The sequence below is a fragment of the Camelina sativa genome, chromosome 14 (genome assembly GCF_030686135.1).
Source record: "Camelina sativa cultivar CO46 ecotype springtype chromosome 14, ASM3068613v1".
In the NCBI taxonomy this organism is placed as follows: Eukaryota; Viridiplantae; Streptophyta; class Magnoliopsida; order Brassicales; family Brassicaceae; genus Camelina; species Camelina sativa.
Window position 1 is genome coordinate 13,786,647 of NC_141893.1, and position 13,582 is coordinate 13,800,228.

General features: G+C 44.4%; 1 protein-coding gene, 1 non-coding gene and 1 pseudogene across 2 annotated transcripts; 1 reads left to right on the forward strand and 2 right to left on the reverse strand.

Moving 5' to 3' along the window:
• Positions 1–6,197: 6,197 nt before the first annotated feature.
• LOC147928184 (uncharacterized) lies at positions 6,198–9,661 on the reverse strand (annotated as a pseudogene).
• Positions 9,662–10,316: 655 nt separating this feature from the next.
• On the forward strand, positions 10,317–10,423 carry LOC147928185 (small nucleolar RNA R71). The gene has a single exon (XR_015581137.1). It is a non-coding gene; the product is annotated as a small nucleolar RNA R71 (small nucleolar RNA).
• Positions 10,424–13,018: 2,595 nt separating this feature from the next.
• Positions 13,019–13,357, reverse strand: LOC147928186 (uncharacterized). Its single transcript, XM_087486043.1, has one exon. It carries the CDS (start codon positions 13,355–13,357, stop codon positions 13,019–13,021), a length of 339 nt encoding a protein of 112 aa, XP_087342169.1.
• Between the last annotated feature and the right edge of the window lie 225 nt (positions 13,358–13,582).

Below are 13,582 nucleotides of genomic sequence, written 5' to 3' on the forward strand. Positions count from 1 at the left end.
CTACCCTTCATCAGAAACATCATCTCAAACTCTTTACACTTAGTCTTAGGAGGAGTTCACTTCTTTTCATTCTAGCGGATTGGGAAATCTTTATTATCACTGTGGTTCCTTTTCTTTTCTTCTAAGGGCTCTAGACATCTTAAGCATTTTTACTTTCTTTTCTTTGTCTAATCTTTTACTTTATGCCCAGGACCAATAACTCTTTTTACTTTGCTCAACCCAAATCCTTTACTAGACTTGTAAACTTTGATAACACATCCCCCTCCTTAAGACTTTCTACACTGTACTTTTCTGCACAAATCCATACCCAATACCCAAAATCGAGTTCTCACCTAGTCCTACTAGTCCGGATAACGCGAACTAGAACTACATAGGATCCTACTCTTGTCGGTTAGAGCCTAACACTTTCTAACAAGCTCAACTCGGAAAAGGCCTGACACTCAAGAATACAATTGGCTTGAAAGAATGGTTGGTTAAGGGTGCGGGAAACTGTTTCAAAGATGGGAATCAGCTACTTGGATTGACAAGGGTGGTAAAACTGTGAAATACAATCCAAGTATGTATTTGGTATCCATGAGTTCAACTTCAATGCATAACAAGATAATTGCAAGTCAGGATTAGGTTCAGATAGATAGGGAGTGATGTCAATTCAAAACATGCTTCAATCTTACATTTTCAAATTCAATCAACTTGCATCAAAGAACTAAAAACAAGGGCCTTGATCCTATCCTATTAAATTCAGCATGCTACCAAGGTACCAATCATCATCAACCCCTATGCTAAATGCAACAACCCTGTATGAATAACACTAGACTCAATCCTAATATGCAAGTGCAAACTACATGAACACTCTGTTTTTGTGAAAGTATTCGATTTTTTTTTTCAATTTTTTTTGGGTTTTTCTATGCAAATAGATGGATGCAAACTCAAACATGATATGATGCAAAAAAATGAAATAAGAATCACAAAACACAACATCAGATACATAATCTCAAACCCTCCCCCAAACTTAAATTACACAGTATCTTGTGTAAGGAAAATTTGCAGGAGGATTTAAGAATCACAACACAAACAATGCATGAATGAAATGATATATACAAAAGGAAGGTAGGAGTACCTCAGTAGTAAAAGAAGTAGTCGGAGCTCGTCCAGGGAGCAGCGTGGAACTAACTCTGTTCCTCACCTTGTGCTGGATCCGCAGGAATGAACTGTACAGATCAGGTGTGAGTTCGTCGGGTAAGAACGGTGGTTCCGGGAGCTGTTGTAAAAGAAGTAGTAAAAGAAGTAGTCGGAGCTCGTCCAGGGAGCAGCGTGGTACTAACTCTGTTCCTCACCTTGTGCTGGATCCGCAGGAATGAACTGTACAAATCAGGTGTGAGTTCGTCGGGTAAGAACAGTGGTTCCGGGAGCTGTTGCGGCACAAACGAGTGTCGGTGGTTGCGGCGAGAACGAGTGTCATTCGAGTTTGAAGACGATTTTGGATCGAGTTTGAAGATGAGAGTTGGCTCGAGCCTCGTTACCGGAGTGTGGCTCGAGCGGGATGAAACATGGCGGTTCGAGTGACGTTGAGCGAGTAGCGGTCGAGTTGAACTTCTCCGGATCGAGTGGCTCGAACGAGGTAGTTGAACTGGCGACGGTTGTATGTCAGTCGAGCGGTGTCGAAACCGGATCGAGTGGGGTTGGCTAGAGGTTAATGGCGGAGAGTGGCTCGATCGGTGTTGGCGGAGATGGCTTGAGAGTGGTAGTTGGAGCATGGTGATACACAGTGTTTTAAACCCTATTTTCCTACTGCAAGTGCACAGCAAAGAAGTAGTACTTAGGGGTCGAATCCCACGAAGACCAAGTTTTACTCTATGGTTCTATTGGTTCAATTTCAAGCTAAGACAATTCAAAGATGGGTTTGTTTGGTAACAGTAACGCGATTAAAACGGTATAAAAAGGCAATAAGCAAAACACTAGATCAGGGGTATTTCTCGGGAATTTCAGAGATAGCAACTAAACAACTATTCAGGGCATAGATTAAGTACCAGTCTAGAACTCAAACATAAATATAAACTGATCCACTGTCGTGGTATCAATAACTCTATTTGATCAATTCTGTGCGGAAACGCGGAGCACGTGCTCAGACATCCGGAGCACATGCTCGGCGGTCCATAAACCCTAAACTGTCGTTTGAGCCCAGAATCGCAGACAAGCATTAAAGAACAGGAATGATAAGTTCACAAATCACCTACACATCAACTTTCGCAGGTCTAGGATAATTTGCCCACTAATGTCTTTTCTAGCAACCTATTACACTTTTGATGAATAGATAAACCTAGAATCATAGATTGGGTGATCAAATCAACCTAAGCATTAAGTCTAACAATAGTGAAGACAATCGATTATATGAAGCCCTATTTGTGTTCTGTTGCTAACCCATGAAACCCCTTTGAAACCCCTAATCTAGCAAAGAAAACTACTCAGACAGAGAGAATTGAATAGCCAACATAGATGAGAAATTCAATAGCATAAAAATATAAAAATCACTAGGGTTCAGAATCGCTTCTCTAACGTAGCCGCTCTTCCTCTCCCTCACAAAAACGTCGCTCAAAATCCTCAAGAAAAGGTATATTCTCTCCCCTAAAAACCCTAGGTTAAATAGCATACAAGTAGAGAAAAATAAGGAAAGAATCCAAATTCAAATCTTCCTATTAAAAATCGATCTCAGCCCTCTTTCTCTCACAAAGGATCGCCTAAAATAAGGGGAATTAGGCAGGGAATCGGCGCCTAGATGCTTGCCACGTGTCGTCATGAATCCGTAGAGTTGGGAGCATGTGCTCGGAAATCAGGAGCATGTGCTCCTGGGTCTAAAATCAGCTTTTCTGCTCCAATTCAACTCCTTTCTGCTCCGATTGCTCCTGCTGTTCCAATCCTTGCTTTTAGCTTCCTAGCCTCTTATTATAACCTGAAAAGGACTCAAACAACTACAAAACTATCAAATAAACGGGGTCAAAGTGAGTCAAAACCGTAACATATCAACTCCCCCGGACTTAGATCTTTGTTTGTCCTCAAACAAACTCAAACCAAGCGCCAAGAGAGCCAAGGTGGGAACTCGCAAAAATCTCAGAAACCGTGAGTAGACCATGACCTGCAGACCACATGTGTTAGAACAAGCTATACCACAAACTTCTCCAGCAAACATCTCCAAAACCAGAACCATAATTGGCAATCAAACCCAGAAAAAGATCACTTTCCAGACAAAGACTCTTTACATTCAATTAAAATTGGCGTGAGCTTCTCATTAAGGGCATTAAGCTAGTGAAATCGGGGCTTGGTAGATAAAAGGCTGTTTTAATGGTGGAGCTATAGAGTGTTTAGGAGTTACCATTACTTCGAAAGAGATGCAGGATATCGCACAAAATGGTAAGGGAGAGTGGACTCATTGATGTCCACAACCTCTAATCACTCTCCTCTTCTTATCTTCTCAAACTCAGCCTCTCTGTTCTCCTCAGGTTACAACGCATGCTCTGGGGTGTGTAACACTAGCTCTGGTCCCTTTCCATCATCCTTAAACGTTTTTTTTTTTTTTTTTTTTTTTTTTTTTTTTTTGATGAGAATGAAGGATGATGGGGGATCTTCTTCTAATATTGCCCCCTGGAGCATGCGGACCATATCCTAGGCTCTCTCTCTGCTCAAAACAACTCGCGGACTCGGATGTATATAATTTCGGAGCAGGTGCTCGCTGGGTTGGAGCACGTGCTCTGTCCGTCCGGCTCTTTCCTCTTTGGTTCTCCAGCAAGAGCGAGTTAGAGATTGTGTCAGTCCTGCTCTCCCCGACCGTTTTGCACATAGCTGCACAGAATGAGAAAACAAAAATACAAGTGCAAGTGGTTTGAAAAGAGGTTAGGCTCGGGGTGGGTACTAACATAAAATGAGCTAGCTATTCAGGATCAGCAAGATTGGCAAAATGAATAAGAAGTCCTGAATATGTGACACATTCCCTATCCTAATACCCAAAACGAGAAGAATTTAAATCCAGTTAGGTTCCAATAAAGTAGAGTCTACGTCTTTCCGGTGAAACCTTAATGGGATGAAGCTTTTCTGGCCAGGAGAAGGGTCCGAATGTGAAGAGGTATTAGCTCGTCTATGTATTCTTAGTTCTGCAACAATGGTCACTAGGAAAAATGGTCAAACTCACAAATGGTTAAAAACATCACAGATTTCGGTCCTAATTCCCACAAGTTTTGGTTCGACTCACATGACAAACTGACTCAATAAAAAGAAAAATAAAGAAAACAAATGTCATAGGTGACTCTCCTCCGGACTTACTTCACACCGTCTCCGGTGTGAAAATAAGCCAAAGAGAGACCTAGACAAGAAGAAAAATAAAGATAACAACAAAAAATGAAAAGAAAATAAGGCGGATAGAACAATGATGGTGTGTGTAACCGTGATCAGACGTCGGAATCGTCTGGGCTCTCGCTCTCCGAACGGGCAAGGTGGCGCCGTCGACGTGGTGGTCTCACCGGTGGGCTTGGGTCGGCGGCGGTGGTGGTGTGGTGGCAGCAACCGCGAGATAGTGTCGTCAGGATCCTCCGCATCAAGCTGTTGTTCTTCTGCTGCGACTCGACCATCCATCTCCTGTATTCAGCGGTATCGGGCTCATCAGAGATCGGTGGGAGATCAAACTCACCCTGAGGATCGGATGATGTGAATGGTGGAACGCTGTCCTCGCGGTGGTGGGATGAGCTAGCAAAGTCCGCTGGTAGTGGATAATAAAGCAATCTAGTCTCAAAAATCACTGAAATCGGTCTATTTTTGAAAAAGTTAGCAATGGGAGAGAATGAGAGCTGCGACGGCGACGAGGAGAAGAAGAGAAGAAAAAAGGAAGAAGAAAAGAGAGAAGGGTTTGCGATTTGATGGGTTACCTGGGCCTGGTGGGCTTGGGCCTGAAATTCATTAAACTTACCTGGCCCAATCGCTCTTCTCTTTTTCTTCTTTTGTTCTCAGTTTGCCGAGCATGTGCATCGGGTTGCTCGCGTCCTGCGAGCATGTGCTCCGCATATTTTTTTCTTTTTTTTTCTCAGTTTGCCGAGCATGTGCATCGGGTTGCTCGCGTCCGGCGAGCATGTGCTCCGCATCGTCTTCCAACATTCCTGAAACCGAAAAGAGAAGAAACAAATCCTAAAAAGAAAAAGAAAAACTCAGCAATATATACCTGGTGGGTTGCCTCCCATCCAGCGCTTGTTTTAAGTCATTAGCTTGACTTGAAAGCTCCTTAGGCAATAGGAGGGTCGCCTAGGGTGAAGGTTTCACCCCTTGCGTGCTCAGAGGCGGCAAGATATGGTTTCAGCCTCTGTCCATTCACCACAAATTCTCCTCCTTTTGTGTCCAGCAACACAACAGCCCCATATGGTCTAATCTCCTTGATGGTGAAGGGTCCGGACCATCGTGATCTTAGCTTTCCGGGAAACAGTTTCAGCCTAGAGTTGAACAACAAGACTTGATCATTAGGAGCAAAGGTCCTAGTGAGGATCCGCTTGTCATGGTAGGCTTTGGTACGCTCCTTGTAGAGTTTTGAGTTTTCATAGGCGAGGTGCCTAATCTCCTCTAGCTCATGCAGTTGCATCTTCCTCCTTTCATGGGCGCTCTTAGTGTCAAAGTTCAGCATTTTCACTGCCCAAGCAGCCTTGTATTCTAGCTCAACAGGAAGGTGACACGCCTTACCATACACCAAGTGAAACAGTGTAGTCCCCAGGGGTGTTTTGTAGGCGGTTCTATAAGCCCATAGAGCCTCATCTAGCTTCAGAGACCAATCCTTCCTTGTTGTGTTCACTGTTTTTTGCAAAATGCTCTTGATCTCCCGGTTAGAGATCTCAACTTGGCCGCTTGTTTGTGGGTGGTAGGGGGTGGCGACCTTGTGCCTCACTCCATTCTTCTTGAGAAGACTCTCAAAGACCTTGTTAATGAAATGCGATCCACCATCGCTAATGACTACCCATGGGACACCAAACCGTGGGAAAATAACCGACTTGAACATCTTGAGCACGGTCTTTGCATCATTATTGGGGCTGGCCAAAGCTTCTACCCACTTGGACACGTAATCTACAGCCACCAATATGTACTCATTGCCGAATGAGTTCGGGAAAGGTCCCATGAAGTCAGTTCCCCAAACATCAAATGCCTCAACCTCCAAGATAAAATTCTGAGGCATCTCATTCCTCCTGCTGATGTTCCCTTGTCTCTGACATGTGTCGCAAGTAGACACGAACCGCTGCGCATCTCTGAACATGGTAGGCCACCAATAACCCGCTTGAAGAGCTTTGGACACGGTTCTGAAAGTAGCAAAGTGTCCAGCATAGGGTGAGCTATGGCAATGAAACAAGACTCCAGGAACCTCCTCCTCAGTCACACACCTCCTGAAAACACCATCCGAGCAATGCCTATAGAGGTAAGGCTCATCCCAAAAATACCGCCTTATGTCTTTTAGGAACTTCTTCTTCTTGTTCCCCACAAACTCAGTAGGTTCTTTCTCTGCTGCTAGGTAGTTTGCATACTCTCCAAACCAAGGAAAACTCGGCTGTTTGTTGGTATCGATTGCCTTGCACGGGGTTTTCGGAGCATGTGCTCCCAGGCGGAGCATGTGCTCGGCGGGATCAAAGATGCCGATCGAGTAAACATGTTCTTCAGGAAGGCTATCATCCAAGGGTAGCTCTTCTTCTATCCTCATTCTTGATAAGTGATCTGCAACTCCGTTCTCAATACCCTTCTTGTCTTTAATCTCCAAGTCAAACTCTTGAAGCAACAAAATCCAACGGAGTAGCCTTGGTTTTGCATCCTTCTTGGTCAGTAGATACCTCAATGCTGCATGATCAGTGTGAACAACCACTTTGGAACCAACAAGGTATGATCGGAACTTCTCAAAAGCAAACACAACCGCTAAAAGTTCTTTCTCGGTTGTAGCGTACTTGCACTGAGCCTCATCCAAGGTGCGGCTGGCATAGTATATCACGTGCAGCTTCTTGTCTTTTCTCTGTCCCAGAACTGCTCCCACGGCATAATCACTCGCATCAGTCATGACCTCAAAGGGAAGGTCCCAATCTGGCGGTTGTACAATCGGAGCGCTAACCAAAGCTCCTTTGATCGTGTGAAAGGCCTCCAAGCAAGCAGAATCGAAATCAAACTTCACTTCCTTACACAACAGCTGGGTAAGTGGTCTTGCTATCTTGGAGAAATCCTTAATGAACCGTCTGTAGAAACCGGCGTGGCCAAGGAAACTGCGGATCCCTTTTACCGAATTAGGCGGTTGTAAACTCATCATCACCTCAACCTTGGTGTCAACCTCAATCCCCTTTTCAGAAATCTTGTGTCCCAGCACTATCCCATCTCTGACCATGAAGTGGCATTTCTCCCAATTCAGCACCAGATGTTTGTCTTCACACCGCTGCAACACCCTGCACAAATTAGACAAACAAATGGAAAAGGAGCTCCCATAGACGGAGAAATCGTCCATGAAAACTTCCATTATATCCTCAATCAGGTCAGTGAAAATTGACATCATGCATCGTTGGAAGGTCGCTGGTGCATTGCACAAGCCAAACGGCATTCTGCGGTAAGCAAAGGTGCCGTAAGGACATGTGAATGTGGTCTTCTCTTGATCGTCGGGATGGATTGGGATCTGAAAGAAACCTGAATAGCCATCTAAGAAACAGTAGTAAGGATGGTTAGCCAATCTCTCAAGCATTTGATCAATAAACGGCAAAGGAAAATGATCCTTACGGGTTGCAGCATTAAGTTTTCTATAGTCTATGCACATGCGATGTCCCGTAACTGTCCTAGTAGGAATCAACTCATCCTTATCATTCTTAACCACTGTAATTCCACCTTTCTTAGGGACTACGTGAACTGGACTAATCCAGGAACTATCAGAAATAGCATAAATTACACCCGCATCTAGAAGTTTCATTATCTCTTTCTTAACAACATCCTTTAGATTCGGGTTCAACCTCCTCTGATGTTCTACCGAAGTCATTGATTCATCTTCTAGATGTATCCTATGCATGCAAAGTTCTGGTGAGATTCCTGGGATGTCATCTAGTGAATACCCTAGAGCATTTCTATACTTCCTAAGTTCACAAAGGAGCAAAGCGGTCTCTACATTGTTTAGTTCAGAATTCACTATCACGGGGTATGTAGAGTTAGGACCTAGGAACGCGTACCTTAGCCCGGCTGGAAGTGGTTTTAGCTCTACCTTTGGAGCTCTTAACTCGCTCCAAGGACCATCCGCTGACTTTACCGGAGCATGTGCTCCGGAATCCGGAACAGGTGCTCCCTCGGTGGATTCCTCCCCTGATTGGTTCTCCTCGTCTAGGCTGGCGTAAGCTACCAGTTGCTGGAACCGTGTACCTGCATCCAAAATGCGTGTAAAACCATCAGCTTCCTCATTCAAGAATCCATACTTACCCTCTGCCTTTGTCAAGGCAACCTCCAGCGGGTCGAGAGTGAGAACTTCATCGGTGACCTCATGTGCAACCTCTGAACCATCATCAACCACAAAAGTCTGACCATCTATCATAGGTTTCTTGAGCAGCTTATTCATCTCAAACCTTGCGATCATATCCCCCAGCTGGAGATCGATCGCTCCCCCTTGCACATCTATAATCGCACCAGCCGTGCATAATAATGATCTACCCAAGATCAGGGGGTCACGTGGTTCTTCTTCAAGTTCCAGAACCACAAAGTCTGCTGGTATAAGCGTGTCCCCTATCTAGACATGTAAATCCTCCAACACTCCTATGGGGCGCTTGGTGGATCTATCCGCGAATACTAACGAAATCCGTGTAGACTTGAACTTCGTGTATCCCAGCCTTTTAGCCACTGAATATGGCATAAGGTTCACACTGGAACCTAGATCACAGAGGCAGTTTGCAAAAATCGTTTTACCGATTCTCACGGATAAGACAAATCGCCCTGGATCATCTCTTTTCTTTAGCACTTTGTTTTGCAGCACAGCACTGCACTCTCTTGAAACCATCATCACGTTCTCTTCCTCTGACACTCTCCCAGAAACCAACCCTTTCACATATCTCTTCAAAGCAGGTATCATCTGAACAGCATCAGCTAGGGGTAGTTTTACCGTCAATTCTCTCAACATCTCCTTGCACTTTGCATCCTCCAAATCCTTGCGAGATTTCTTAGGAGGAACAGGGTAAGGAACCCTAGGGGTGTACACGCGTGCAGGAGGTACCTCAGTAGGAACGGTCTGATCGGGAGTCGGGAGCACGTGCTCGCTGGGTGGGAGCACATGCTCGCCGGATGCTTCGGCTTCTTTTTGACTCAACGGTTGAGTCTCAGCAGCATGTTGAGGAAGGTATTCTTCAGCAATACCCTTGCCCTTGTCAAGCCTAGCGGATGGTGCTTCTCTAGGGGGTAACTTCTTTCCTCCCCTTAGCTCAATCGCATTGACATACTCGTTCCGCGGGTTTGCTTCCCCTTTTCCGGACAGAGTCCCAGGAGTTCTTTTCACGGCTTCAGCAGTCTGTGCAACCTGAACATCAAGCTTCTTCACATGTGACATTACTGCCTCATACTTCCCATTAAGGTCATTGTACATGGTATCGACCTTAGCGTTGATTTCCACTGAAGTTTTTTGTTGATTCACCAAGAGTTGTTGCATCATGTTTTTCAGCTCATCCTGAGAGCTGCTAGGAGATGAAGATCCCAACTGCTGGTTGGTGTAAGGCAGTGCTTGCTGAGCGCTTGTATATGCATGCTGGTTCCCCCCTTGGAAACGGTTTTGAGTGGGTACAAATTGTTTGCCTTGGAAGTTGTTTGAGAAGGTTTTCTGATAACCCATCTGATTCTGAGCTCCTTGCTGCGGATACACCTGATCCTGAGGGTTCTCCACGTTGGTGCTTCTATAGGACAAATTCGGATGGCTTCTGTAGTTCGGGTTGAAACCCCTGTTCTGCACAAAACCTTGCCCACTCACATAATTAACCTCCATTGTTTCATCCTCTCCATCACAAATCTCCTGAGCTAGCGGCATGTCTCCGGTCTCATCGACAAAATGGACAGTTTTCTGGCTCCCCTTCAGAAGAAGGTTCACCTTGGCTGTCAACTCGTCAATCTTTTGCGTCTCGACACTGTTGACCTTCACGGACCTGTCATACTCAGGAGCCTTGTTGCTGGAGCTTGCAGCTAGGTTCTCAATCAACTGATATGTTCCTTCCTTAGACTTCGTCATAAAATCCCCATTGCTGGCCGAGTTGAGAACGTTTCTGTAGTCCCAGTTAACTCCATCATAGAAAATGCCCAGAATCTGTTCATCACTGAATCCATGGTGCGGACACTCTCTACGGTACTCTTTGTACCTCTCCCAAGCCTCGCAGAAGGCTTCTCCAGTGTGCTGTTGGAACGATGAAATCTTGTTCCTCAGGGCAGCGGTCTTAGCCTTGGTGTAGAAATGGTCCAGAAATGCAGACCTACACTGTTCCCATGATGTCAGAGACCCAGGTGGCAATGACTTCAGCCAACGTGAAGCTCTATCCGCAAGAGAGAAGGGAAAGAGCTTGCACTTCAGAAAGTCTGGCGGTATCCCATTTGAACCAGTGGTGCTACATATCTCCTCAAAATTCTCGATGTGGTCCATCGGAATCTCAGCTGGGAGACCGTGAAATAGGTGCTGCTTCACTAGAGAGATCATCTGTGGCTTGATCTCAAAATCTTGTCTCTGGATGGTGGGAGGAACAATCGCCGCTCGGTTGGTGTAGAACACATGCGGGTTGTCCTTGTCCCCAATGGACGGTTGTGGCGGCGCGGCTCTTTCGTGTTGAGCACGGAGCAACTGCCCCAACTGTTGTCGAAGTTGCTGCAACTCGGCAGCCATATCCTCATTGTTTCTGTTGTCACCCATGTTGACGGATTGAAACTTTCTGTTTTTGCAGTTTGTTCTTTCTGCCAAAGAGAGCTCTGCGGCTGACAAAGCAACTAGTTCTTCGGTGTTGTTTCTTCTTGTAGATCTTCTTGACATGCACCTGAAACACACGCAAAGAAGAAGCAGAAAGACAAATCAGTAAGGTCTTAGTCTAGTAATTTCGCCGAAAACCAAAGGTAAAAATTTGGTCCCCGGCAACGGCGCCAAAAACTTGATACACAGAGTTTTAAACCCTATTTTCCTACTGCAAGTGCACAGCAAAGAAGTAGTACTTAGGGGTCGAATCCCACGAAAACCAAGTTTTACTCTATGGTTCTATTGGTTCAATTTCAAGCTAAGACAATTCAAAGTTGGGTTTGTTTGGTAACAGTAACGCGATTAAAACGGTATAAAAAGGCAATAAGCAAAACACTAGATCAGGGGTAATTCTCGGGAATTTCAGAGATAGCAACTAAACAACTATTCAGGGCATAGATTAAGTACCAGTCTAGAACTCAAACATAAATATAAACTGATCCACTGTCGTGGTATCAATAACTCTATCTGATCGATTCTGTGCGGAAACGCGGAGCACGTGCTCAGACATCCGGAGCACATGCTCGGCGGTCCATAAACCCTAAACTGTCGTTTGAGCCCAGAATCGCAGACAAGCATTAAAGAACAGGAATGATAAGTTCACAAATCACCTACACATCAACTTTCGCAGGTCTAGGATAATTTGCCCACTAATGTCTTTTCTAGCAACCTATTACACTTTTGATGAATAGATAAACCTAGAATCATAGATTGGGTGATCAAATCAACCTAAGCATTAAGTCTAACAATAGTGAAGACAATCGATTATATGAAGCCCTATTTGTGTTCTGTTGCTAACCCATGAAACCCCTTTGAAACCCCTAATCTAGCAAAGAAAACTACTCAGACATAGAGAATTGAATAGCCAACATAGATGAGAAATTCAATAGCATAAAAATATAAAAATCACTAGGGTTCAGAATCGCTTCTCTAACGTAGCCGCTCTTCCTCTCCCTCACAAAAACGTCGCTCAAAATCCTCAAGAAAAGGTATATTCTCTCCCCTAAAAACCCTAGGTTAAATAGCATACAAGTAGAGAAAAATAAGGAAAGAACCCAAATTCAAATTTTCCTATTAAAAATCGATCTCAGCCCTCTTTCTCTCACAAAGGATCGCCTAAAATAAGGGGAATTAGGCAGGGAATCGGCGCCTAGATGCTTGCCACGTGTCGTCATGAATCCATAGAGTTGGGAGCATGTGCTCGGAAATCGGGAGCATGTGCTCCTGGGTCTAAAATCAGCTTTTCTGCTCCAATTCAACTCCTTTCTGTTCCGATTGCTCCTGCTGTTCCAATCCTTGCTTTTAGCTTCCTAGCCTCTTATTATAACCTGAAAAGGACTCAAACAACTACAAAACTATCAAATAAACGGGGTCAAAGTGAGTCAAAACCGTAACATATCACATGGCTCGAACGGTGTTGTCAGAGCGTGGCTCGATTGAGAAGCATGGATGTGGCTCGACCAAAGCTTCATGGAGGAGAGAGGTCAAAGCTGCACGAGAGCCTCCTCTTCTGTTGCTTCATTCCACGTCTGCAAAACCCAACACACTACTATTTGTATTTTCTTTTCATTTTCCACTTTAGTTGTCCATACTCCCTTCTGTAAATTCCTGAACAGCAGAAAACTAAAAACAAAAATTAGAAACAAAAGATCCTAAAAAATATTTACAGTGATACCTTTGGGACTTCCTTCCAAGTGAGCTTGTTTAAAGTCCCTAGCTTGACTTATCAGCTTTTTATGTTTTTTGGGGTTCAAGGAGGAGCACAGAAGACCCTTCTGGTCGGACTTGATCAGCTAAATATTTCTTGACTCTCTAACCATTTACAGTGAATTTGCTACCATCCTTGTTCAGAAGAGTGATGGCTCTGAATGGCAGAACTTCCTTGACTTCAAAAGGTCCAGACCACCTAGAATTAAGTTTTCCAGGAAATAACTTAAGTTTGGAGTTGAAAAGCAAAACTTGATCCCCAACCTTGAGCTCCTTGACAATAATCTTCTTGTCATGAAAATTCTTTGTCCTTTCCTTTTAAATCTTAGAACTCTCATAAGCATCAAGTCTTATTTCTTCCAACTCATGGATGTCAAGAGTTCTCTTACCTTGAGCTGTGTCAATATCCAAGTTCAACAACTTGATTGCCCAAAACGCCTTGTACTCAACCTTCACAGGGAGGTGACATGCCTTACCATAGATCAACTGAAATGGTGTTCGTCCTATTGGCGTTTTGACAGACCAATCTTTCTTTGAAACCCCAAAAATCCTTGACAGAATACCCTTGATCTGCTTATTCGAGACTTCAACCTGTCCGCTAGTCTGAGGATGATACGCAATGCACACCTTGTGCTTTACGCCATACTTTCTCAGCATACTCTCAAACACCTTGTTGACGAAGTGAGTTCCACCATCACTGATCACTGCTCTGGGTATCCCATACCTTGGAAAAATTATACTTTTGAACAACTTCAGAACAACCTTGTGATCGTTGGTAGGACTAGCAATGGCTTCAACCCACTTAGAAACGTAATCAACTGTCACCAGAATATAGACATTCCCATTAGATGGAGGGTTGAATGGTCCGATGAAGTCTATCCC